Source organism: Cucurbita maxima, unplaced genomic scaffold, assembly GCF_002738345.1.
Source record: "Cucurbita maxima cultivar Rimu unplaced genomic scaffold, Cmax_1.0 Cma_Scf00008, whole genome shotgun sequence".
In the NCBI taxonomy this organism is placed as follows: Eukaryota; Viridiplantae; Streptophyta; class Magnoliopsida; order Cucurbitales; family Cucurbitaceae; genus Cucurbita; species Cucurbita maxima.
Window position 1 is genome coordinate 1,952,924 of NW_019272024.1, and position 24,774 is coordinate 1,977,697.

A 24,774-nucleotide genomic window follows, 5' to 3' on the forward strand; every position below is an offset into this window, starting at 1 on the left:
TTTTTTTTTTTTTTTTTTTTTTTTTTTTTTTTTTTTTTTTTTTTTTTTTTACATGAGACCAACTTTTTATGGATGAAAACAAACTCCACAAGGAAGTGAAATAAGAAGCAAAAAGAAATGGGAACATAATACAAAAATCCAAAGAAACACAAGTGGCTATGATGAATATAAGAAAGCATCCCAGCATAAACAAATATCCTCCAAAGAGAATCCCGCAAACAGTTTTGATAGAGAACACCAAGATGAAACCTTAGAAGATCTCTCCTAGCCCTAAAGATTCTATTATTTCTCACACCCAGAGAACTCAAAAGATAGCACAAATATCGTCACCCTTTCTCACAAAAAGGAAAAGAAAGTACCACCTTAGAAGAAACTTCATCATCCAGGTCATCTTCCCAGGTTCCATAGTCATCCTACAAAAATACAGAACTGATAATGTCATGTTATTGCTTTTCGAAAAGATAATAATTTCATAATAGAAAATGATAAATAACATAAATGTTCTTAATCATCTTATTATTTGCCTGACAACAACGTAAATGAAAAAAAATGACAAAGATGTCAAAAAGTAGAATATCCGCTATGAAGAGAGGACTATATCAAAGTTGCCTCCAAATTTCAAGGAGAAACAGAAAAAAAAATTTATAAGATTAGCAATTCATAGAGTAAAATGAGAAAAGAAGGTAGGAAGATGAGGAGTCCTTTCTCGACCAAAAAGGGGGTTCAAAATCCCTCCATCTGGGTCCTTAAAGCTAAATCTTTTGTAACTAAGCTTCTTCTACTTTACTGAGCAATTGCAAAGCTTCCATGTAAATCTGCTTTTGTACTTTTCACTTTCAATTGATGAAAATTACCATTTCTTCTTTAAAAAGTAAAAAATAAAAACTACGAATAGTTATAAACAAGTCTACCCACCATTTTTTTTATTTTGATAAAATGAAAAAAAAAATTACAAAGAACTATACTTACAACTAGACAACAAGGAAATTTCTAAGTCAAAAACCAAATAAAGCAGGAAAGCACCCAAGGATCAATACATCCCAACCCAATAATCCTAAAGCTTACAAAAAGACCAACCAAAGAACCTTAGAAATGCAGCCACAAAAGAACTTTGGATATCCAAAACTGAACCACCAAATAAATAAACTTCGCAGCAAGACTTGAACTCCACTACTCATAAAAGCAATCCTGAACCAAACATTTGATGTGAGAGCAGTAACTTCAAAATCACCACCAAGAACCTTCTAATGTGAAACAAGCAGAACAACACAATATCAAAACCGTTGCTTCTAACCTCTAAATTCTACTTCTAGAAGAACTTCAGTCTCACCCAATTTTTTGTATCCCTTTCCAAACTGAGCAAGATTGCAACCAGATTTGATCCAACCCTTTCCATAAATCTCAAAGACATTAAAATTTTACAGCTTGAGACATTACTCATTCCAAGCATATAAAGGCCACTAAATTTCCCAACAATATATAATGAGCAAACAAACTACAAACCAATGGAGAAAAAGGTGACTGAGAAATCAGCAGGAATATTTATTGGCTATTAACTACATCATTGGATAATTAAATTTGAGCTGAAAACAATCGATGTAGAATTAATCAAACTTTTTTCTATACCTCTTCTTGCTGTTCCACATACTGTTTGATCCATTCAGCTTGGGATGATTGGAACAAATCTAGCTTATCATCATCTTTACGCCTATTCAATATAACAGGAATATCTTTGTCTCCGTCTTTATATTTAGAAGATTGGACTCCCACAGGAGGGCAGTCTTTTTGTGCAGTCTGTAGAATACGAACAGAACCACCTGGAAAGTATTATAGGGCAGTAGCATAAAACGTCCAAAATCGTTAGCATTAACTGTAAGTCGATAAACTTGAAATGTATACAGCCACCATTCTGTGAAACGAATATCCAAATCATAATGTACCTGCATGTGCATGCAGAGAAGTTCCACTTGAAAATTTCAGTGGAAGCTCACTACTTGGCAAGTTCAAGCATAACCAATCAAGAGCAGCCTCAAATGTAGCACCATCCTACTCACGACAAAAAAAAAAAAAAAATTGGGATATTTGTAGAAGACATGTATGGTCGAAGTATCATCTGAGGAACTATAAAGATTCAGGAACGGAGAGCTACAATCAATGTCTAGATGGTCAAACCAGTTACAAATAGGCCATAGATGTCAAACAAAAACTGAAAATAGAAAATGAATAGTAAGACAAGACAATTTCAGAAAACCGGCAGCACATAAAATTTATTTTAGTCAAAGGTGTCACGTAGAAACTTTGCAATTGGGAAGTAAAGATGTTAAATAGAAGTTACAGAAGAGATTTAGACTTAATTTCCAGTCCTAAAGCAGACTAAAAGGCCTTGACAATAAAGGAAAGGGTTCTAATTTTATCGGCCTCTAAGGAAGAAGAAACAAGATTTCATCAGCAAACTCAAGCTAAGATTTGAGAGATATGAACATTGTCCATACCAACCACGAAGCCTTCAAAATAAGACCTGTGAGGGTAACTTTCTCCAAAAAGCAACATAGACAGTTAGCACCAATGTCAAAAAGAAAGGAGAATAGCGAATGACCCATTGGGCTTGGACATTCCCCCTAGGCTTCCCATCTATTGATATATTTGCTTGGTACCAAAAATGGTGATGTTGTTCCTCTGTGTAAAACATCATTAACGCTAGAGTTTCAATTGTTAAGGTAACCATGCCGTTTATTTTATCGTAAAGTTTTCCATTTACTATTTATACGGTCGTGTCATTTGAAGTTGTAATACAAAGTAATTTTCAATTTTACGCCAGTGAGAGAAGTCCCTGGAATATCTACATTTTAAGTTTATGTTATTTTTTCTCCATAAATCTTCTACCTGCGTAACCTAAGCACATGATTAACATTCGGCTTTCAGCCTATTAAATAAAACGAATAGGAGAACGATCGTAAATGTGTCTCGCATTGAAAGAATCTAATTACGTTCCAAAATATTGTACTGTGTTTGATAAACTGATTCATGAATATCTTAAACTATGAGTTAAAAATGCAGAAAAATGAAAATTCAATAAAGAACATGCAATTGTATGAGAGATGGTACAAGTCCCAACTCCACAAAGATTATTAAAGAAAACACAAGAGCTTTTGCCAAAATGCCAATAAATAAAACACAATTCCATTTCATTCGAATTCTACAATTCGTTAAACAAAAGAACCGACGGGTAAACATGATCCATCAACACTTCCTTAATTCTGCACTCTTCCATTTTCTTACCCACGTAGTGTTTTTTTTAATCAGGAACCAAATTAACCAGATTGAAAAACCGTCTCAAAAACCAAAGCAACCATAACTACTACAACATATAGAACGAAAGAGCTGAAGGAAACACTAAAATGTTGCTCGGCAAAATTAACACATTGAAGAACAAGTTACCCCGATAGTGGAGAGTGCCAGCTCAATCTGATCATTGGTAAAACCTTCGCATGAGAGCTTCTCGTAAACAGATTGAAGCTTCTTGACCTTCTGGACCTTTGAGAGCGAATCATCAGCGTGAGTGACCGATGGAGTGGAGCGGCCGGAGCTCAGTAGGAGACGACGGAGACGAGTCTCGTTTTCGGCGGAGATATGAAGCTTCGCACCGGACGTGGAAGAACGGGAATCGGGGGTGGAGGAAGTTGGATTGGATTTTCGGTTGTTTTGCTTCTGCTTAGGCTGCTGCTGCTTCTTCCTTGGAGCCATTGTACGCAGACGCAAAGATCCCAGGAGAAAGAAATAATAAAAATAAATACGCCTAAATTCATTTCGCTTTTATCAAATTACAAATTTACCCCCAATTTTGTTAGTATTTACATTTATAGTCAAATTTTGTTTTTTTTTTTAAATATTATTATGAATGAGTTTTCCCGCGATAAATTCAATAAACTATTATTTAATTAAATTGGATAAAAATAACTTTAACCGATATAATTTAATAAATATATTTTTGTATGAAAACTATTATTATTATTTACAAAAAAAAAGAAAAAAAAAAAAATTTAATTTAAGATTTATTAGTATTACGAGAACTAAAGTAAAAATTTAAAAATACATATACTAAAATTAAACCATTTGTAACTAGTAGCATTTCTATTACGAACTTAAAATATAATTAAACGAGCATGTTTTTTCTCTCATTTAAAATTTTTCAAGAAAAAAACAATTTTGCGAATAATAATCAGGGAAATAGTTGACAACTAGTCACATCTCTATTGTCTAACAGACCTATACATGATTTCGGAGTAGACGACAATACATGTAACGGCCCAGATCCACCGCTAGCAGATATTGTCCTCTTTGGGCTTTCCCTTTCGAGCCATGTAACGGCCCAGATTCACCGCTAGCAGATATTGTCCTCTTTGGGCTGTCCCTTTCGAGCTCTGCTAAAAGAAGGTTTTTATACCCTTATAAAGGGTGGTTTGTTCTCCTCCACAACCAATGTGAGACATCATAAGTCACCCCTTCAGTGTGAGAGATCATAATCCACCCCCTCAGACCCTTGCTGGCACTCATTCCTTTCTTCAATTGATGTGGGCCCCCACCAAATCCACCCCCTTATGGGCCAATGTCCTTGTTGGTACACATCCTCGTGTCTACTCCCGTTTGGAGAATAGTGAGAAGGCTAACACATTGTCTAGTGTCTGACTCTGATACCATTTGTAACGGCCCCCCAAATCCACCGCTAGTAAATATTGTATTTTTTGTGCTTTCCCTTTCGGACTTCCCCTTTAAAACGAAACGTTAGAAAAAGGTTTCCACACCCTTATAAAATTGTGGTTTATTTTTATTACATAAATGAATCGATATCACATTCAAATGAGACGTACATTGAAAATATGCGAGAAGCGGCTTTATACAAGCTCAGTTACAATAAGCATTCTCTCCCCGTGACACATCATACGAACTTAAAAATTAAGTACGTCGGAAAATGAACCGTACTTATTTGCGATGCGAAGAAGACCGTCTTTAATCAATCTCGGCAGGTGAGTGAGAAGAAAGCATCCGAAAGCCGAGTCCGGTAGGGTATAGAGAGAACAAGACAACAATTTTCTCTCAATTATATATAAACTCTAATTAACAGAAAAAGAGGGGGAAAAAAAAAAAAGGATTGAAAGCCCTAATAAAATTGCTAGAGGTTGATGACGGTTTGAGCAGGAATCTCAGTGTAATCGATCTCATCGCCGGATTCCATGGCCATATTCCCCAACCTCATCAAGCTCCCGGTCGCTAAAATGGCTTTCGGATTAATATCGTGCATAGATCTCACATACAAGCTCCGAATTGCAGCAATGGCCGCATTGAACAATGGCCTTGTTTCATTCTTCTTGCTCTTTGTAATCAAATTCGACCCTAGAAGACAGTGCCCTAACACTCTTAGTATCGGCTGAAGAATCTCCCATGGCAATGGAATAATCCCGATGTACTCCTCCTCCTCCTCCTCTTCCTCCTCCCTCTCCTCTTTTTTAGCTCCTCCGGATTCATCGTCGCCGCCGGCCCACAATCGGCAAAACTCGCAGAAATCGATCTTCGAAGACTCCGGAATCTTCTCGATCTTCGTGTAGTAGAGTTCGAGGGCGACGCCGACGATTCGGGCCCTTTTAGTGGAGCGGACCATGCCGTGGGGCTCCAATGATGGGGAGATGACGGCGAGATTGAGAGCGGTGGCGTTGTATTTCAGAGGGGATTTCGTTTCGTGGTAAATGCTAGGGTGGGCTAGGTCAGGGATGTTGACGGTGAGGGGCTGGCTAGCACGGCGGTTGGTTTCGTGAGCGTAGAGGGAGAGGAGGACGGCTTCGAATCCGGCGAGGGATTTGCGGCGGGAGACGACGCGGGAGAGGTAGGCGCCGAGGAGGATAGGGAGGAAGCGGAGGACGACGAGTTTGAGGTCAGGGTTGTTGGATTGGAAAGTGTCGTAGAGCCAACGGCAGAGGTTGTCGTCACCGGCGCCGGAGGTGGAGCTGCGGAGAAGGGCGATGATTTGGGCGGTAACTTCCGTGTCGTGGAGGAGGGCGAGGGCGGGGTTAGGAGCGGCGGAGAGAGCCGAGGAGATATTTGGGAGGATGAGTTTTAGTGATTCGATGGCGGATTGAGCGATGCTGGTTAAGGATGCCGTTTGTGAGATGTCGAATCTCACCACCAGGCCGCTGCCGCTCGTTCTCCTGTTATGTCGGGCGGCGGGTGGTTTGGCGGCGGGAGGGTTAGTTTCTTCGGCGGAAACTGCAGGGGTTGGCTCTTGGGCAGCGGCTTCTTCTGCAGTGGTTATTTCTTGGGCCGCCGGGCGGCCGTTGTCGGCGGGAGAGGATGACATCAGCGGTGGCTGCGGTGGAAATTAATTATGGCGATTTTTTTTTTTTTTTTTTTACGGAAAACTGCAATTTGAGTTTAATTATTATTATTTTTCTTTTGGGAAAAAATGGGTAAAATGGAAATGGAAATTACAGAGAGTAAAAAAAGGAGTAGAAATAGGACCTTCCCCTCCAAATACGTTAACTAGTTATTTTTTAATTATTTAAAAACTAATTTTAACCTTTTTTATTTAGGTTTAGTAGTTATTTAGTTATCCGGTTATATGAACATATATATATATTATTATTATTATTTTTTTTTTTTTAACTAGATCATTTTGAATTTTGTAACGATATAAGATGGATCTATGTAAGACGATAGAGGAGTTCGCTATCCTCAATCCTCATACCTACCATAGCCACCAACTGCGACCTATTTTAGTCCGTTAAACCTCACCATTTTAAAGCTCCGATGCTTGGCCTATATGATGACTTATTAATACAAAATAAATTTGAAATTAAAAATTCAAATATTTATCCAACACAAAATTTAAAATCGAGACCTATTACATAAATTTTTAAGGCTTTTTACGAGAACATGAATTCAATAACTTTATTCTACGATTAGTTTGAAATATTATAAGAGCATGTGATTCTTGAAAAGGAGCATATAAATAATATAAGAGAGAGAGATATGTAATTAAGGGACCAAATTGCAATAATGTTCTTTTTCCTTTGGTTTCATTTTGCTCACAAATTGGCTGACAATTTCAACGTGGGTTTTGATGCTTTTTGCCTCTTTAAGTTCAATTTTTACCACTTACATCACCTTGCCAACCATATTCTTGTTTATTTGCTTGTTCTTCAACCAAATTTTGGACATATTCCCAATTTATGTCGATTTTCATTCTTTTATTTTTATTTTTAAGGGACTAAACATGTAACGACCTAAGTCCACTACTAGCAGATATTGTCTTCTTTATGCTTTCTCTTCGGGCTTCCCTTCAAGGTTGTAAAACCTCTCAATTAAGGAGATGTTATCAATTTAGGGAGACGTTACTTAAGGGGATGGATTGTGAGATCTCATATTGGTTGGAGAGATGGACGAAACATTCCTTGTAATAATGTGGAAATGTGTTTTGAAATATTTACGAAAAGCAATATCTATTAATGATGCACTTGGACTGTTACTAAAATTAGGGGGAAATAAAACTATAATATATAATTTATAAATATTTTTAAGGGACAAAATTTTATTTTTATTTTAAGCATATGCTTTTATACATCACTTAATTAAGATGAAGGTTTTGATGTGACGATGAAGATATATTATTAGATCATATATTCTTCTCACACACACATCAATCATATGTTTATTCCCCATGCTATGATTTTTTAAATTATTATATGAATATATTCTTATAGGATTCCATATCTTATCATCGTTCATTTTTTTTTCGTTTCTATTTAGATGGCTAATTTTGTGTTAATTTAGGTTTCTTTAGTTTGTTGTGGGTATTTGAACGTTCGACTATAAAAGAAAAAAAAATTGGACGTTTTAATTACTGATCTACTACACTCGTATTGACAATAAGTTTGAGGTGATAACTTTAAGTGAGTATTATCGGGATTTTGTTCTTCCTCACACATTCCCAGTCCGTCCATGGGCCAGCACGTGGCGATCTGCTCTCGTCGCAATAACAGCTCAAGCAGTCCACCATTAACCGACGGATTTGGGACTTGGACCTCATGCCCAGTCCTCAGAGTCAATCCCTTTTCTCGAGGTTACGGATCCATTTTGCTTTCTCTTGCCTACATCATTCTATCGTTAAGATATTTTAATATTATGAAATTGTCAATTTTTAGTATTATTACACTTTTAACGGTTCCAAATTCGAGAGTAAGTTATTACAAGTATATAACCATTTGGAATGAGTAAATTTTTTCAATTTTATGAACGAGCGTAATTCTTTGAATTATAACACATTTTATTCTTATTTTCACTCAATAAATAAATATATATTCTAACGTCACATCATTATACGAATATGATGTAGCGCTGCCTCAAAATCTTTAGAAATCCAATATTATAACTTCAAATAAAAATAATAAATAAAGAGAGACGAGACCCGACATTATAGATTTAACTCGTTTTCATTGCTGAATAACGTAAGTATCTATCAACACGAGCATAGTTCAACAAATATGTATGTTAATGCCTATTCTCAAGACATTTCAAATCCTACGCTCCACATATTCATTCGTTTATGAAGCTCACATAGGGATTATATAGAATAATGGATCACATAACACTACAATAAGCATGGACATTATCTTCACTAAAAAGATGAACAGTGTTATCACTAACAGTTGAATATAAAGGATCTGGGAAGTATCCATGGACGCCTTCATTAAAACCATGCCTGTAATAATTATACGTCGATGCATACGTCGATTCGTCGTAATACTGCGATGCGTATGGATAGTATTCACTGTCGTAAGGGAACGGCCATAGCTCGGCTTTTCGCCCCGTTCCTCTCACCTTCTTTAGTACTTTTCTTTCTTCTACATATCCAGTTACAGTCACCTTCTGTTTGTCCATGTCTATTTCCAAGCTATCTACTCCTGTTGTGTAACTTTTCTCAGTTAGCTCACAAACAAAATTTGCTCATTAAATAGTAGTACTTGCCTTCGATCTTAGAGATCGCTCTTCGAACCCGATCCTCGCATCCATTGCAGTCCATGTGCACTAGAAGCTCGACAATCTGATGCATACGAGCATTAAATGGATTAAATATACGATAACTCGACTTAAGCTTTTAAGTTTAAGTAACAGCCAAAGTCCACCGCTAGCAAATATTGTCCTTTTCGGGCTTCCCCTCAAGGTTTTTAAAATGCGTTGTTAAGGAGAGGTTTCCAGACCTTGATAAAGAATGTTTTGCTCTCCTCGTCAACCCATGTGAGATCTCACAGTTTCAGTAAGAGTTAAAAGACATTAGAGAAAACGGAAGGAAATGACTGTACACTGCTAGCAAATATTGTCCTCTTCGAACTTCCCCTTTCGGGCTTCCTCTCAAGGTTTCTAGAAACCATCTGCCAGGGAGAGGTTTTCACACCCTTATAAAGAATGTTACGTTCTACTCATCAACTGACGTGGGATCTCACAGTTTCAGTAAAAGTTAAAGACATTAGAGAAAATGCAAGAGAAAGACGAAACACCATTAGCAGATATTGTTCTCTTTAGATTTTTCCTTTCGGGCTTCTCCTCAAGGTTTCTAAAACGCATCTACTAGGAAGACGTTTCCACACCCTTATAAAGAATGTATCGTTCTCCTCACCAACCGACATGGGATCTCACAGTTCCAGTAAGAGTTAAAGACATTCGAGAAAACGAAAGGGAAGGACTGCAGTACTTACCGACATGGCATTGGAGGAACGTTTTCGATGAAATCGAAGCCCAAACATGACGATGGTCGATATGGCTGAAGGGTTTGGTTGTATAAATATATATATAGCAAGTTATGGGGTTCCCTTTTGCTGTTTCTGCATGGAGCATTGTGTGTGTATTTATTCTTATTATGAGGTTTGGTTTTTTTTTCTTTTCCAAAAGCTCATAGGAATAAAAGAAAATGGCTCAAATTGGGGCTGCCTTTAATTTGCTCTGTCCATTTGAATCGATACTCTCATCCCCTCCCCTTATCCCTAACTATGACCCTAAAGTTTTCATTCATTAATAGGGAGAAACCAACATGGGACATGACAGATATTTATTCTGATTTTGGTTTATTCTTTTCTATGCATAATCAAGGAAATGAGATGTGGCCAAAAGGATAAGGGGTTGGATGTTCATGTAAATGTGGGTTTCTAAATGGGAAGTTTTAGAGAGAATTGTAAAAACAAATATCATCCGTTTCTTTCGAATATTATGCCACAAATATTCTAAAGAAACGTCTGAACCGATGGGTTGATTTTCTCTAAGAATATTACCTCACGAATGTCGGAGATGATTTGAATCTATAATCTTTTAAAGAGTAGAAATGTTTTACTATTTGTAACCATCCAAGTCCAAGCCCAAGTCAAGCCCACCGTTAGCAGATCTTGTCCGTTTTGGCTCATTACTTATTGTTATCAGCCTCACGATTTTAAAACGTGTGTTACGAAGAGGGTTTCACTCTTATAAGGAATGTTTCGTTCCCTTCTCCAACCGATGTGTGATCTCACAATCCACCCCCTTGGGGCCAACGTCCTCACTGGCACATTGCCCAATGTCTAGTTCAAATACCATTTGTAACCGTCCAAGCCCAAGCCCACTACTAACAGATATTGTCTGTTTTGGCCTGTTACGTATCTCGCCAAAGCGCATATGTTCTGAAGAGGTTTTTACTCTCATAAGGAATGTTTTGTTCCCCTCTCCAACTGATGTGTGATCTCACAATCCACCCCCTTGGGGCCAGTGTCCTCGCTGGCACATTAACTTAATGTCAAGTTCTGATACCATTTGTAACAGTTCAAACCCACTGCTAGCAGCTATTGTCCACTTTGGTTCATAACGTGTCTAACCTTTAAGTTGTGTTGAGGTTGACCATATTATCATATGTCTTTGAACTTTTTGATTTGAGCTATTCATGCACGTCCAACGTGGAAGTATGTTGCAAATAAACTCTACCAATGGTAGGTTATTGCAATAGTTTCATCTTGTGTAATTAATTGCAACACGGTTTATCCTAGCATAGCTTGGTGGATATATAAAATCTATTACCATTCTGGTTCGATCTTCTTCACTCCACAGTTGTTGGACTAAAAAATAATTGCTATAATGAAAAAAACATATGGTGAGACAGCCTTATAGTTTGGTTTTATGGTAACGATTAAATATATAGTTGAGAGTGATTTTAAATATGATAAAACTAAATTCAATAATTTCAAAATCACTCTCAAACATACCATAAGACACAACTTCAAAATTACTTCTAATAATGTAGCTCGATCAGTTAATGCATTATATCCACGAGGAAAAGGTGGAAAAATGTTTTTGATATACCCTTACCATTCAATATGAGACAAAGTTTTCTACTTCTTTTCCCATCGACACAAGTACCAAAACCAACAAGAAAAGATTCACGTCAGTACAATAGAAAAAGTTCTAACTGATCGTAACAGCCCAAGCCTACATCTAGTAGATATTGTCCACTTCGGCCCGCTACGTAGCGCCGTCAGGCTCACGATTTTAGAATGCGTCTACTAGGGAGAGGTTTCCACACCTTTATAAGCAATGTTTCATTCCCCCCTCTAACCGTACGGAATCTCACTATTCACTCCCCTTGGGGGCCCAATGTCCTCGCTCACATACCGTCCAGTGTTTGGCTCCGATACCATTTGCAATAGCTCAATCTTACCGCTATCAGATATTATCTTTTTTGGGCTTTCCCTTTCATGCTTCCCCTCAAGGTTTTGAAACTCATCTATTAGGGAGAGGTTTCCACACCCTTATAAGAAATGTTTCGTTGCCCTCTTCCGCTAATATTTTGGCAAATATATATCAGTTCAACAGAAAGAAACTTTGTACTCACATCAGTCAGTCAAGGCCATAGAAAGAGTTCAAATAAAAGCACTGCCTCCAAGCGGACAACATATTAAAGTTACTTCACTTTTCCCAGGTATGAACAAGTGTTTGGCCTACCTCACATGTGGTTCTATGGATGTTATGTGACATCCACGCCTTTAACATTTGGCATCCAAAACTCGGAACTGTTAGTATACTACATAAATAGCTACCATAATTTGATCTCATGACTTCAACGATACCTAGTTTCGCAACTTGTCCCTTAACTAGTTAGTCGAACTCGCAGTGAAGCATCATAGTCTTTTCCTCCATGCCAAAAGGGAATTCTGATGTTCGTTTCCCAACAATAAATGAAGGGAAGTGACTAAAGGTTCCAATACCATGCCAAGGCAAATATGATGGGATGAAGAGTATTCGAAATGGGGAAAATCAAATCATCTGGGCATTTTGAGGATATGAAGCCTTCTTACTATTATTACTGTCCTTCAAGATATATAAACTCAGCCCTCTGAGAAGGAAGTCAAAGATATCAGCACGACCATCAAACAAGTCGAAGTCCCCAACCCAAGATTCTGCACTTGATAGCTCCAATACTCCCAATTCCCTGCTTCTCTAGCAATCTGAATGTGTCGTATGACATGCTTTATCATCACTTGTAAACAAGCCCAAGTCCTTTCAACATGCTTTGTAACAGCTCAAACCCACCACCAGTAGATATTGTCTGCTTTCGTTCGTTACGTATCGTTGTCAGCCTCATGATTTCAAAACGCGTCGGCTAGGGAGAGGTTTCCATACCCTTATAAGACCCCTCTCCAACCGATGTGGGGTCTCACAATCCACCCCCTTGGAGCCCAGCGTCCTTGCTGACATACCGCCCAGTGTCTATCTCTAATACCATTTGTAACAGCCCAAGCCGACCACCAATAAATATTGTTCGCTTTGGCCCGTTACATATTGTCGTCAGCCTTACGGTTTTAAAACGCATCTACTAAAGAGAGGTTTCTACACCCTTATAAGACCTCTCTCCAACCGATGTGGGATCTCACATACTTTTCACAAAAATCTCTTTAAAGCCACTCTACCTAGAATTGCCCAAGCTGCGCAATATCAAAATCACTTTCTCATGTTGATGTGATATAAGTTTATTTATGTCATTTGGCCAAGAAGCCTATCACGAGTTGTTCCTTGCCCCGGTTACAACTCCAGGGGTTACATTCATGGTCCAAAACCCCATTTTGGCATGGAGTTGAACTTCGATTCTAATCATAGAGAAAGGCAAAATGCATACTCTTACAGAAGATAGCAAGCATGAACAAATGAATGTGTCATCATCAGATAGAACAGAAACCAAATTCAAGCTCAATTTGTTTGAAGGAAACGAATCAAATCAATCTTCAATTTCCATCTCACTTCCCAGTTCCCACCCCCAATTCTCAGCAAAAACCAGTGAAAACAATATCAATTTCCATCAACCTCGTCATAATCAAGAAGCAGAGTCATAATAGACAATTTTAAACAATAAAGGCAGCTGAAAGAAGAGTTGAACCTGGAGTTAATCGTACTTTTCTCTCCATGAATACACAAGAAAGAAGACCCATGACAATGCCAATGTAACATCCCCAACGACCTGTCGAGGCCAATCTTGGGCGAGATCCTCAAGCTTCCTCTCGAAATAAACTCTCCATATGGCCATGGCAAGGTGAAGCAACACGCATCCTTTAGCAAAGAAGCTTTGAAACTCTCTATCTTTCACAAATGCCACCATGAATAAAAGAAACCCAACAGTAAAGAGAAGCAAACCAGAGAAGGAATCAGATGTCCTTATCAGAAGCTGATCGTGGGGGCTAGATCCCTGCAGCTTGATCGCTGTTTCAGGGCCATGGCCAAACACATAGACCTCGTGAGAGTAAAACATCATTAACGCTCCACAAGTTAAAGCAATCAGAGAATGAAGCATACATATTAACAAAAAACCCCCAGATGATGCCATTGATTTGATTATCACCTGATTAAGAAGATTCTCCTTCTTGTAGAAGAAAATCTCCGTCAGGAATCAAATATCCCCTGACAGATCCAATTTGCGAGTTGATCATAATCTATCAAAAACCCTAAACCTCGATCTCCAAGCAAAATCGAACATCAACAGAGATCCCAAGCACGGAAAAATACAAAAATTAACACAAATTCAAGAATCTGGAAAAGAACAACCCACAATTTCGGATCGAAATCCTAAACTCGACGCAATGAATCGAACACAATATGGATTGTTGCGAATATCAGAGGGAGAATCAAGATGAACAATCAGGAATGGAAATTAATGGAAGGCGATTCCATGAAGAGATTACGATTCAGAGAAATGGGTGGGAGAGGAGGGGATGCGCTTAACTGGCATAGAGATTGCTGCTTCCAGTAGCCATCTCCATTCCCATACCTTCCTCTACAGTTTCTCATGCAGAAAACGCCACGCCCCTTCCGCCAATTTCCCTTGTCTGTGGTGCTGCGAGTTCAAACCAAATTGGTAGCAATGGATAACGTTAATCCATTTCAATTAACGAAGTCATTATGAAGCTAATCGTGATTATAAGTTACGGTTTATAACTCAAAATGATGATGAACTAAATAAGCCTATTTTTACTTTTATCTAATTTAATTTTAACCAAATGTATTATTTTATTATTAATTAAAAAATTATAGATTCAAATCTTATATTCAACCATTAAATTAAAATATTATTATTTTATAATTAAAATTAAAAAAAATTGTAGCTTATTAATGGAGTATTAAATAAATTGGGGCACTGAGATTTGAACCTCTAATCTTATAAAATTATTACAGGTCAATTATTGATGAATTATGATTATAATGTTTATCTAATGGGCCATAAGGACTTATCCTAAACGGGGTAGAGAATCAAATGGGGGAGGGACTGAGGAGAGAATTTTACTTGCTAGCTACACGAGCCGAAGACCGAGATCATATTTTTCGTCCTCAATCTTGCTCCTCACTCAATGGGCATCTCTAACTTTGACATAATCAACACTCGATTAAAAAAAGTTTGACACGACACGCGTATTAATTCATCAAATTGTTTGTTGTTTATTTTTTTAGAGTTTGACAACACGTAAGAGTAGAGATTTGAACTAGAGATTTCCACGGGGCGGGCGCGGGGACGGGGAAGCCCATCCTGATATGATAAGGAATCACTACAAGGGAAGTAAGATTTGGATTACCTTGTTGATCAAATATCTCAAGGCAAGAACATTATTTGAGATTTGGATCACTCCACAAACAAGATCAATCATATCTAGCTTGAATGATTTTTGTTGATCAAATATCTCAATGCAAAACACTTGTTTGAGATTCGAATCACTCCACAAGCAAGATTGATCATATCGAGCTTGAATGATTTTACATGCAACCTAAACTAGTTAAAATTGTAAAGAAACTTAGTAATTGGTTAAATAAAGCATAAATGCTTCTTTTACTATATTTTCAAGTTTCTTTACCAATACAACATATATGCAGCCTCAAAATGAAACTACTGAACTAGAGGCGTTCCAAGAATGGTAACATTCATACTTAATGTCATAATTAACCATTATGTAATTGTAACCTAAAATAAATAAAAAATCTTAAAATACATTAATAAAATACAATAACTCTAGATTACTCTAAATTGTAACCTACCAAAAATTTATAACATGAAATTTCATTCGGTGGAATGAATTGAAATATCTTTGGATAATTTCAACAATATTTTATTCACATTTTCATTGAAGCATATTGTATGATTGATGTCTCTTGGTTCATATCACATTCCCACTACCTATTTCATTCCCCATTTATTCGCGTAGGGATCATGTTCCCCGTAAGTAAGTTTTTTCCGTTTATTATTTTTTTTAAACAAATATAGTTATTTTAAAGTTTTTTATTTTTTCAATATAATTTTTATTAAAAAAAAATCATAATAAATCAATATATTTCATAAATAAATAAATAAATATAGTATTTTAATAATTGAGTGATGTTTAAATCGACATTTATTAGATCACTCGTTTAATAATATATAATTTTTCTAAAGAAATCATAAATAATAAGTTTTTGGAATATTTAAAGTTTTAAATAATAAAAAAAAAAAGGAATTTTATATTAATTTCTCTTGGCAAAATTGCTGAATAATGATGGTTCCAACGAAACACAGACATAATTATTTATGCCCTAATTTTGTGTTCATGTCAGCTCAAAGACAACTTTATGATTATATATAATGCAAGTTGCCCTTCACAAGGAGGGCTTCATCATTTTTTTAAAATTTTTATTTTCAATAAATATTATTTAATAAATAAATAATTATTATGAATTTAATATGTTTTTTTTAAGCATATTAAAAAAAAAAACTAAAAATCATTATCAAGCAATCTTTTATATGTACCATATATGATTTTTTAAAAATGTTTGTTGAATTTCTATTTGTTTGTATTTAGTTTGGTAAATTAAATTATAAATACCATATTTATTTTTAGTCGGCGGAATAATTATATTTTTTTTTTAAAATTACAAAATAAATTATTATTGTTTTTTTTTTATGTGACGTGGCTTGTGGTTCAATTATTTGTGGATAAAAAAAATTGGATTTTCAATATATACAAAGAAAGTCTACTTGCATCCATGAGAAAGGCTTTAATAATGTTGGGCTCTTTGGGGGACAAAATGACATATTGGCCCATCATAAACAAATAAATTACAATATAATAATATCGACGTTTTCTTATAGTTTGCTTTGTTTCGAGAGGTCATCCCGTATAAGATTGTTTCAACTAAAAAACACTTAACGCTCAATATGATGGAAGTATCTGACTCATAATCTAAAAAATACACATTTTGTAAGATCTTACATCGGTTAGGGAGGAGAACGAAACACCATTTATAAAGGTGTGCAACCCTCTAGCAGGTGCGTTTTAAAAACTTTGAGAGGAAGTTCAAAAGAAAAAGCTTAAAGAGGGCAATATTTGATAGCGGTGGGTTAGGATTGTTACAAATGGTATTAGAGACTGACACGGGGTAATGTGTCAGTGAGGAGGTTGTTCCTTGAAGAGGGTAGAGAGAAGACGGCATGCTAGTAAGAATGCGCTGGACCCTGAAGAGGAGTGAATTTGGTGGGGGTCTCACATTGATTGGAGAAAGAAACGAGTGTCAGCGAGGACGTTGGGCCTTGGAGGGATGAATTGTGAGATCCCAAATCGATTGGGGAGGAGAACGAAACGAGTCATATTTAAAGAAAGCTGCATTTAGGTATTTGAAGTCGACAGTAAAATAAATCAAGTGCACGTAAGAAAAGAAGAAGAATTTGTCTCGAGTCACAATCGGCTCGCACAAAGACTCCTAAATCCATTCCGAGGTCCTTCTCTCACGAAGATTCAGACAAAATTGAAGTTAGATGGTGGAGTTTTCCAACCATACCCTTAATGTGAAATAAATTTGACTGAAGTGAAAAGGAAAACAAGGGGGTACCATGTAGGGGTAGATTGGTCCAAGAAAAATAAAGCATAGCCATAAATTTCATGTGCATGATTTTTCTTCACAACTGCTGATAATTTAATGTACAGAGAGAGATACATTTAAATGGGTCCAAGTCTATCCACCCTCCATTTATGGCTATTTTTTCCCCCTTATAATGACGTGTCACTAATTAATGAAACTAAATATCTTACGTGTAAATTAATCAACATTATTTTTAAATTCGTGATTTAAATTTAATTTTTTTCCAAATATTTTATACTAGTCTAAAAATGACTTTTTTTAGATTATATTATTAATTATGCCGTGTTCTAATAAATATAACTCATTTATGGAAGGCAATTATTAAGTAAAATGGTAAAAAAATTAAAATAAAAAAAATTTAATCATCGATATATATGGTCTGGTATAGTAAANTTAACTAATTATGACGACAATTTTTTTTTTTTTTTTTTTTTTTTTTTTTTTTTTTTTTTTTTTTTTTTTTTTTTTTTTTTGTTCATATCTCCAACCAAACAATTTTCTACAAAATAAAAATAAATAAACAATAGTGAAATAAAATTATTTAAAAAAATGTTTTTAAAAATAAAAATATTTTATTTATTGTTAAAAAATGTCTTTAAAAATAAAATATATTGAGGTTTGTAATGTCTTCAATTTTATTAAGTCTTAACAATATTTTAATAATTTAAAAAATAACCCGACGATTTAACAGAGCTCGAAAATAGATGGTTGGGTTGAAATATGAATTTTATTCATGTTGTTCGGGTCATAACACAACCAATTTAAAATGTCGTTACAACTCTCACCCAACACTATTTATGAAAGTTTGAAAAAAAAAAAAAAAATATATATATATATATATATATATTATTAAATAAATAAATAATTAATTAATTAATAAAAAAGAATTGAGATGAAAAGCCAAACGACCATCACTGAGCAGAAACTCTCAGGCTCAGAGACAGAGGGAAAGGAGAGCGAGAGGAGTGGGGCGTTATTTATTGCTATCCTTCCACTCTCCTTTCACGCGCGTGTCTTATACGCGCAACAATTATACAATCATAATTTTTGGTAAATATAGATTAACATGTATTTTTTTAGTCTTCAAATGGGTGTTTTTTTTTTTTTTTTTTAATAAATTTAGTTTAATATTATTTATAAAAGAATGAAATTTAAAATTTTAGAAGAGATATGAAATTAAGAATTTTTTTAATATCAATTTTTTATTGTTCAAGTTATTTCTCTTTTGAGAAGAACGCTGGTGTGTTCACTAGCTCTCCCGTGGACTAAAGAGAAAGAAAAAGAAAAAAAATGAGCAAGATTTTCCGTTGAGAAAAAATAAATCAAAGTCAATCTCTAATACAGATAGATGTAGCTTGCATATTTTTCGGGTGACCCATCTATGATTTTATATGGCACGATGATTTCACTTCTCTCGAGATTCCTACCGAGATTGACGAACAAAATCACGATCGACGTTATTACTTGTGAATATTTGATGAGAAATATATGATGGAAGTTGTTCATAATAGTAAAAACTCTATCTTATTCCGTATGGATGTGGAGCAGGAACGTAGATTAAAAATAATTAAATTATATAAAAATACTCTTGAAATTTCATTCCGTTAAAATTTAATATTATCATTAAATTTTTATAAACATTTCAAAATCATAAATGATTGTATTATTTATTGTCATCAGCAATATAATATTTTTCTATTTAAAAGTAATTTTGAAATGCATAAAAAATTATATATTTTTTATAAAAATAAAGGGCAAAGTTTAGGTTTTATTATTATTTTTAATTTTTATAATCAAGTGTGTAACACGTACTATGAGAAGCGCGTGGAGAAATGGAGAAGAATGTCTCAATGGGCACTTCGCGGCCACTCTCTCTCTCTTACTGAAAGCTGCAGAGAGGCAATTATGATAATTTCGTTTTTTTTTTAGGTTCTTAAATTACGATTTTCCGTTTCTTTGATTCCTCTTCTGTTATCATTGTGCCCTAGATCCATCCATGTCTTCCTTCTTCAGGTCCCAGTTCACTCCATAACCTTCACTCTCTGCATTTCTTTTTCTCAGCCATTTTCTCTCCTTGGAAAACGTGGAAATACTTCGAGGATCATCTCTTTTGGTTCATTATTGGCTTTCTGTAAGTTCAGTGGATGATTTTCGGGATTTGATTACATTTAGTGTAGAGATTTTTCTATACGTTGCGAGTGCCGTTCCGGAATGTATTAAGCTTATTGCGTATGCTTTTAGTCTGAATTTTGGTAGGATTTGGCAAGATTTTGGGGGTTTATTGCGGAAATTGCTTAGAATTCAGAGTTGTGGCTGTTCTGGCTTAGTTGAGTTTTACTGATATTGAGTATTGGATGCTAATTGCTGTTGTAATGAGCTAATTTGTGGGTGTTTTAGGTTTAGTTCCTGAGTTTTTGTTGAGTTTTCGCGTTATGGGAATGTTAGAAGAGGAGGATATATTAGTATTGGATGATTTGAAGGGTGAGTATTGATTCTGAAAGGGGGTATTGTTGGGGGTGGTTATTTTACATAATGGGTTCCGTTTGTTGTAAGCCCTCTGCTATTGAAGATAGCAAGGAAAGTCCAAGGGAGAGGCTGTCGAGTAAGACCTCGTCTGACCTGCGTGTGGCGAGAGTGACTTCATCGACAAGGGAAGAAGTGTATCGATCTAAAGATCAGCATGATGGTAATGATGCAAGAGTGATGTTGATTGACAAGCAAGTTAATGGGTCGGGTCGAATGCAGGGTGAGGATTTTGAGAGGAAGAGGGAGAAGATGGAGCATATGGGTGCTCAACATCCTTCAATGGGTAGAATTCCGAAGGCAGCCGAGGGAGACCACGTTGCTGCCGGGTGGCCTTCATGGCTGGCTGCAGTTGCTGGAGAGGCAATCAGAGGCTGGCTACCCCGACGAGCTGATTCTTTCGAGAAATTGGATAAAGTATGTTCTTTTGATGTTTTGCTTTAGAATTTTTGTCATTGGCTTGCTCGTAACTGACTCAAACCCCGTAATAGTCGTAAAATGCGTATATGTGCAGATTAGGATGATTGTAATAGTCGTAAAATGTGTATTTGTGCAGATTGGCCAAGGAACTTATAGTAATGTATATAGAGCTCGTGACCTTGACCAAAAGAAAATCGTTGCTTTGAAGAAAGTAAGGTTCGACAACTTAGAACCCGAGAGCGTCCGCTTTATGGCTAGGGAAATTCACATATTGCGTAGACTCGATCATCCAAATGTAATAAAGCTGGAGGGTCTAGTCACATCAAGGATGTCTTGCAGCCTTTATCTTGTTTTCGAGTACATGGAACATGACTTGGCAGGACTTGCTTCACACCCTGGCGTGAAGTTTACAGAGGCGCAGGTAACTGCTGGATTTTAGCATTCCAAGACGCTCATCTGCATGCTCTCGGTTCACTTATTAATTCTGAATCTTAAGTGTAATTTATCTCGGGGCAGGTCAAGTGTTACATGCAGCAACTTTTACGGGGACTCGATCATTGTCACAGTCATGGAGTTCTACATCGTGACATAAAGGGCTCGAACCTTTTAATTGACAACAATGGCATCTTGAAAATTGCTGACTTTGGTTTAGCAAGTCTTTTTGATATCCACCAAAATCAGCCACTGACAAGTCGGGTTGTGACTCTTTGGTATCGACCGCCTGAGCTTTTACTTGGCGCTACTTATTATGGTATAGCTGTAGATTTATGGAGTACTGGCTGCATACTTGCTGAATTGTATGCTGGGAAGCCCATTATGCCAGGAAGAACAGAGGTATATTATTTTTAATTTTACAAAACTCGTAGCTCACGTTTCGATGTTTCTATCACATGTTTGGAATCATGATTTCCTAGCTTTTCTTTAGATCAAGTATTGACACTTGATTTATATGTTTTAGGTGGAACAGCTACATAAAATATTTAAACTCTGTGGCTCTCCTTCAGAGGATTATTGGAGAAAATCAAGGTTGCCACATGCAACGATATTTAAGCCCCAACAGCCCTATCGACGTTGTGTTGCAGACACGTTTAAGGATTTCCCTGCACCAGCTTTAGCTCTCATTGAGACGTTACTCTCGGTAGATCCTGCTGATCGTGGCTCTGCTGCTCTCGCCCTTAAAAGTGAAGTATGTTGTGTTGGGTGATACATTTCTTTCTTATAATACTGTTATATCAGAGTATCCAATCTTCATCAAGTGTGTACGTTTCTTATCCCTTCGTGTATGCTCTCTCATCCCGGCATTTTTGAAGTCATCGTAGACTGTAGATCGTATTTATTGAGTCGAGTTGTGTAGATCTGTTTAAAGGGAGTCCTAGTGGTATGGGCTTAGAATGTTTGGAGTTATTCTCTAAGGCCATTGATTCCCATTGGTTCAAGCCCTTGCTCAAAATTTAGTAACTTAAAATCTTGTTGTCTCCGGGACCTTGATTTGGTGAAGCCTCTCTGGAGATTAACTATGGGAAGCCATTAACATAATGCTAGGAAGGGAGAGCCCCTGTCACTTTGGTTATAATATATTAGATCCCACATCGGTTGGGGAGGAGAACGAAGCATTCTTTATAAGGGTGTGGAAACCTCTCCCTAGAAGACACGTTTTAAAAACCTTGAGGGTAAGCTCAAAGGGAAAGCCCAAAGAGGACAATATCGGCTACTGGTGGGCTTGAGCTATTACAAATGGTATCAGAGTTAGACACCAGGCTATGTGTTAGCGAAGAGGCTCAGCTCCGAAGGGGGATGGACACGAGACGGTGTGCCAACAAGGACGTTGGGCACCGAAGGGGGGTGGATTGGGAGGTCCCACATCGATTGGAGAAGGGAACGAGTGATAGCGAGGACGCTGAGCCTCGAATGTGGTGGATTGTGAGATCCCACATCGGTTGGGGAGAACGAAATATTTTTTATAAGGGTGTGGAAACCTCTCCCTAACAGACGCGTTTTTAAAACCTTGAGGGGAAGCTCGAAAGGGAAAGCTCGAAGAGGACAGTTTTGCTAGCGGTGGGCTTGGACTGTTACAAGATGAGTTCCACCGGAATAATTCTCTACATATTATTATATGGTTTTATTTCTAACACCAAAAACTTTATACAATGCTATTATTTTTTCTAGACTTTTTTATTTTCGGTCGGTATTTTTCGTATGTTTTTTTCTGTTATTTTGATTTGGTAAGTACAATTTGTTTATGTTGGGTCTATTTTGGATGGTTCATTTCAGTTCTTTTCAACAAAGCCTCTTCCTTGTGATTCTTCAAGCTTGCCAAAGTATCCTCCCAGCAAAGAATTGGATGCCAAGATAAGGGATGAGGAAGCTAGAAGGTATTGGATTGTTCATTTATCAACTTACTTTCCTCGCTGAAATCTCACAAGGAATTAAAATTTTAATGTCTGATATTCTTAATGAATCTTGGAATAAATTAAACTCGAGTTATCTTTCAGTACCACCAACCTGGAGTACTGTCAATTTATTTAGGGAGGTCGATTGATCGTGATTTGTGATCTTTTACCCGGTTATCGGACTGTACTTTTCCAATCTGTAGTGCTATGAAAACAATTTACATGGTTTATAAATAACTTCCTGTGGTTAAATTGGTAGACAAGGAGCAGTAGGAAGCAAGGGACACCGACTTGACCTGCAAAGGAAAAATAGTGAGTCTCGAGCCGTCCCTGCACCTGATGCCAATGCCGAGTTAGCCTCATCAATGCAGGTAACATTCTGTTGAACCATGTTAAAGGGGTGTTGCAATTTAGCTGGGGAACTGGTGTATTTCAGTTGACTTTCATGCTCGTTTTTATGGTTTTCGATGACTTGGAAACTTTTTGGCCCCTTCCTCTAACCCATCGACGTCGACCTATCCATGACATTATTCAAAGTCTGTCTAACTGCTCTGTTTTTCTCTTGAAATGTTTTGCTAATAAGATTACTCGTTGCAGAAACGACAAGGTCAGTTCAATTCAAAGAGCCGGAGTGAGAAGTTTAATCCACATCTAGAAGAAGCATCGGGTTTTCCTATCGATCCACCTAGACCTTCACAAGGAGCAGAAAGAATGGATTCTCTCGTGCGTCATCCTAAGAAAGCCTCACATTCAGGGCCACTTGCTCAGCGGGCTGCTTGGGCAAAGGCTAGTAAGAACTCTGATGACGCTCCCAAAATTTCAACCGAGGCCGAATCGTTCGCAACTTCAGGACTAGTTGCAGCTAGAAGAAGTATGCTGGCTGAAGATTGCAGGGAAAAGTCTGACTCTTCACAAGGAGAGGTTAAAAAACTAATTGGCAGGTTTCCTGGTTCCTTCAAAGAAACCTCAGAGTCGTCGATGCTACCGGGCCAGAAGTTCTCAAATCACAGTATTGTAGGCTCACATGACAAAGAGAGGAGCAGCACCAAAGACCCTATAGTTGTAAGTATACAAACGCCGTATCGTACCATGCCTTCTAGTGCATTTTTTCTTGCATTGCCATCGTTTTTTACGTTACTAAGATTGTCGATATCAGCCAGTAAAGCTGAGCTATTTGCTCTTACCATGGTTTTCTGAGTGTCTGTTCATGTACATAATACTAATACAACAGGTGGGTTATGGCTCAAAGGGTCATAAGATTCACTACTCTGGTCCATTACTGGTTCCCTCAAGCAACATGGACCAAATGTTCAAGGACCACGATCGCCATATCCAAGAAGCAGTAAGACGAGCTCGGCTTGACAAGGCAAAGGCACGGAAGGTTCAAGCCGACGGGAAACAGATGTCAACAAATTCATTATTCGTCTCCGGTCATTAAGCGAGGAGATCGGTAGATATGGAACGACAACAAATGTTAAGTGTTCATTGTTAGGTGAGCAGATACTACTCTAGAAATGGTGATCAAATGACTGTCCGGTTGTACAGGGAAGTCCTCCTAGTTTTTTTAGACAAAAAAGGGTCGGAAAACCTTCCTCTCTTCTTGTACACGCTCGCAAGGTAACACGTGTAACTTGGTTGCAAATTATGTAGGCTCTGAATATTTTGGCCATTCTTGTAGAGAATTTGTATTTCTGAAATTGGCCTCTTAGGCTGTATAGTTCAAGTGAATATGACATTGTCTAGAGAATTGTTGGAGACCAGAAAGATTTTACTACCACATTCTCTTCTTATCCATTACTTGCAATGATTTCAAGGGCGAAAATATCGACAACATCTCAATTTTGAAGATATTGATATTTACGACAGGCTGAAGTTTGAGTTTAGTTGCATTTTGATCCTCGAGTTTTTAAATTTAACATTTTAACACTTTGGATTTAGTTTAGATTTTGGTCACCGTCACAAAAGACAAGGGACGTGTGACAGTCGTGACACAAAAGGCAAGAACTAGCAA

The 24,774-nt window shown here is 36.9% G+C and overlaps 4 protein-coding genes and 1 long non-coding RNA gene across 10 annotated transcripts in view; 1 reads left to right on the forward strand and 4 right to left on the reverse strand.

Moving 5' to 3' along the window:
* LOC111482569 (DExH-box ATP-dependent RNA helicase DExH7, chloroplastic) overlaps positions 1-3,762 on the reverse strand; it is a 32,806-nt gene extending 29,044 nt beyond the window's left edge. Inside the window, exons 1-4 of the mRNA XM_023128386.1 lie at positions 3,439-3,762; positions 1,941-2,046; positions 1,627-1,817; positions 363-413 (exon numbers count right to left, since the gene is read on the reverse strand). Coding sequence (XP_022984154.1) covers positions 363-413; positions 1,627-1,817; positions 1,941-2,046; positions 3,439-3,744 — 654 coding nt within the window. The 5' untranslated portion in view covers positions 3,745-3,762. The remainder of the gene's footprint in view (positions 1-362; positions 414-1,626; positions 1,818-1,940; positions 2,047-3,438) is intronic.
* Positions 3,763-5,050: 1,288 nt separating this feature from the next.
* Positions 5,051-6,349, reverse strand: LOC111483205. Its single transcript, XM_023129354.1, has one exon. It carries the CDS (start codon positions 6,347-6,349, stop codon positions 5,171-5,173), a length of 1,179 nt encoding a protein of 392 aa, XP_022985122.1. The 3' UTR covers positions 5,051-5,170.
* Positions 6,350-8,461: 2,112 nt separating this feature from the next.
* Positions 8,462-14,443, reverse strand: LOC111482570 (heavy metal-associated isoprenylated plant protein 45-like). Of its 6 annotated transcripts, none has more exons than XM_023128388.1 (3): positions 9,744-10,024; positions 9,016-9,091; positions 8,462-8,951 (listed from the first exon to the last, which is right to left on the reverse strand). In XM_023128388.1, exons 1-3 carry the CDS (start codon positions 9,789-9,791, stop codon positions 8,629-8,631), a joined length of 447 nt encoding a protein of 148 aa, XP_022984156.1. In that variant the 5' UTR covers positions 9,792-10,024; the 3' UTR covers positions 8,462-8,628. The 6 variants fall into 6 exon arrangements, with proteins under 6 accessions (XP_022984156.1, XP_022984161.1, XP_022984160.1 ...); XM_023128393.1 differs by lacking the exons at positions 8,462-8,951; positions 9,744-10,024 and adding exons at positions 13,436-13,953; positions 14,321-14,443 and having other exon boundaries at positions 9,011-9,091; XM_023128392.1 differs by lacking the exons at positions 8,462-8,951; positions 9,744-10,024 and adding exons at positions 13,436-13,953; positions 14,276-14,443 and having other exon boundaries at positions 9,011-9,091.
* On the reverse strand, positions 11,525-12,641 carry LOC111482571. Its single transcript, XR_002718236.1, has 2 exons — positions 11,812-12,641; positions 11,525-11,587 (listed from the first exon to the last, which is right to left on the reverse strand). It is a non-coding gene; the product is annotated as an uncharacterized LOC111482571 (long non-coding RNA).
* A 4,874-nt stretch (positions 14,444-19,317) lies between the features above and the next one.
* Positions 19,318-24,560, forward strand: LOC111482717 (probable serine/threonine-protein kinase At1g54610). Its single transcript, XM_023128642.1, has 8 exons — positions 19,318-20,370; positions 20,510-20,794; positions 20,890-21,207; positions 21,332-21,559; positions 22,645-22,745; positions 23,023-23,134; positions 23,361-23,825; positions 23,995-24,560. Exons 1-8 carry the CDS (start codon positions 19,963-19,965, stop codon positions 24,199-24,201), a joined length of 2,124 nt encoding a protein of 707 aa, XP_022984410.1. The 5' UTR covers positions 19,318-19,962; the 3' UTR covers positions 24,202-24,560.
* The last annotated feature ends 214 nt before the right edge of the window (positions 24,561-24,774 follow it).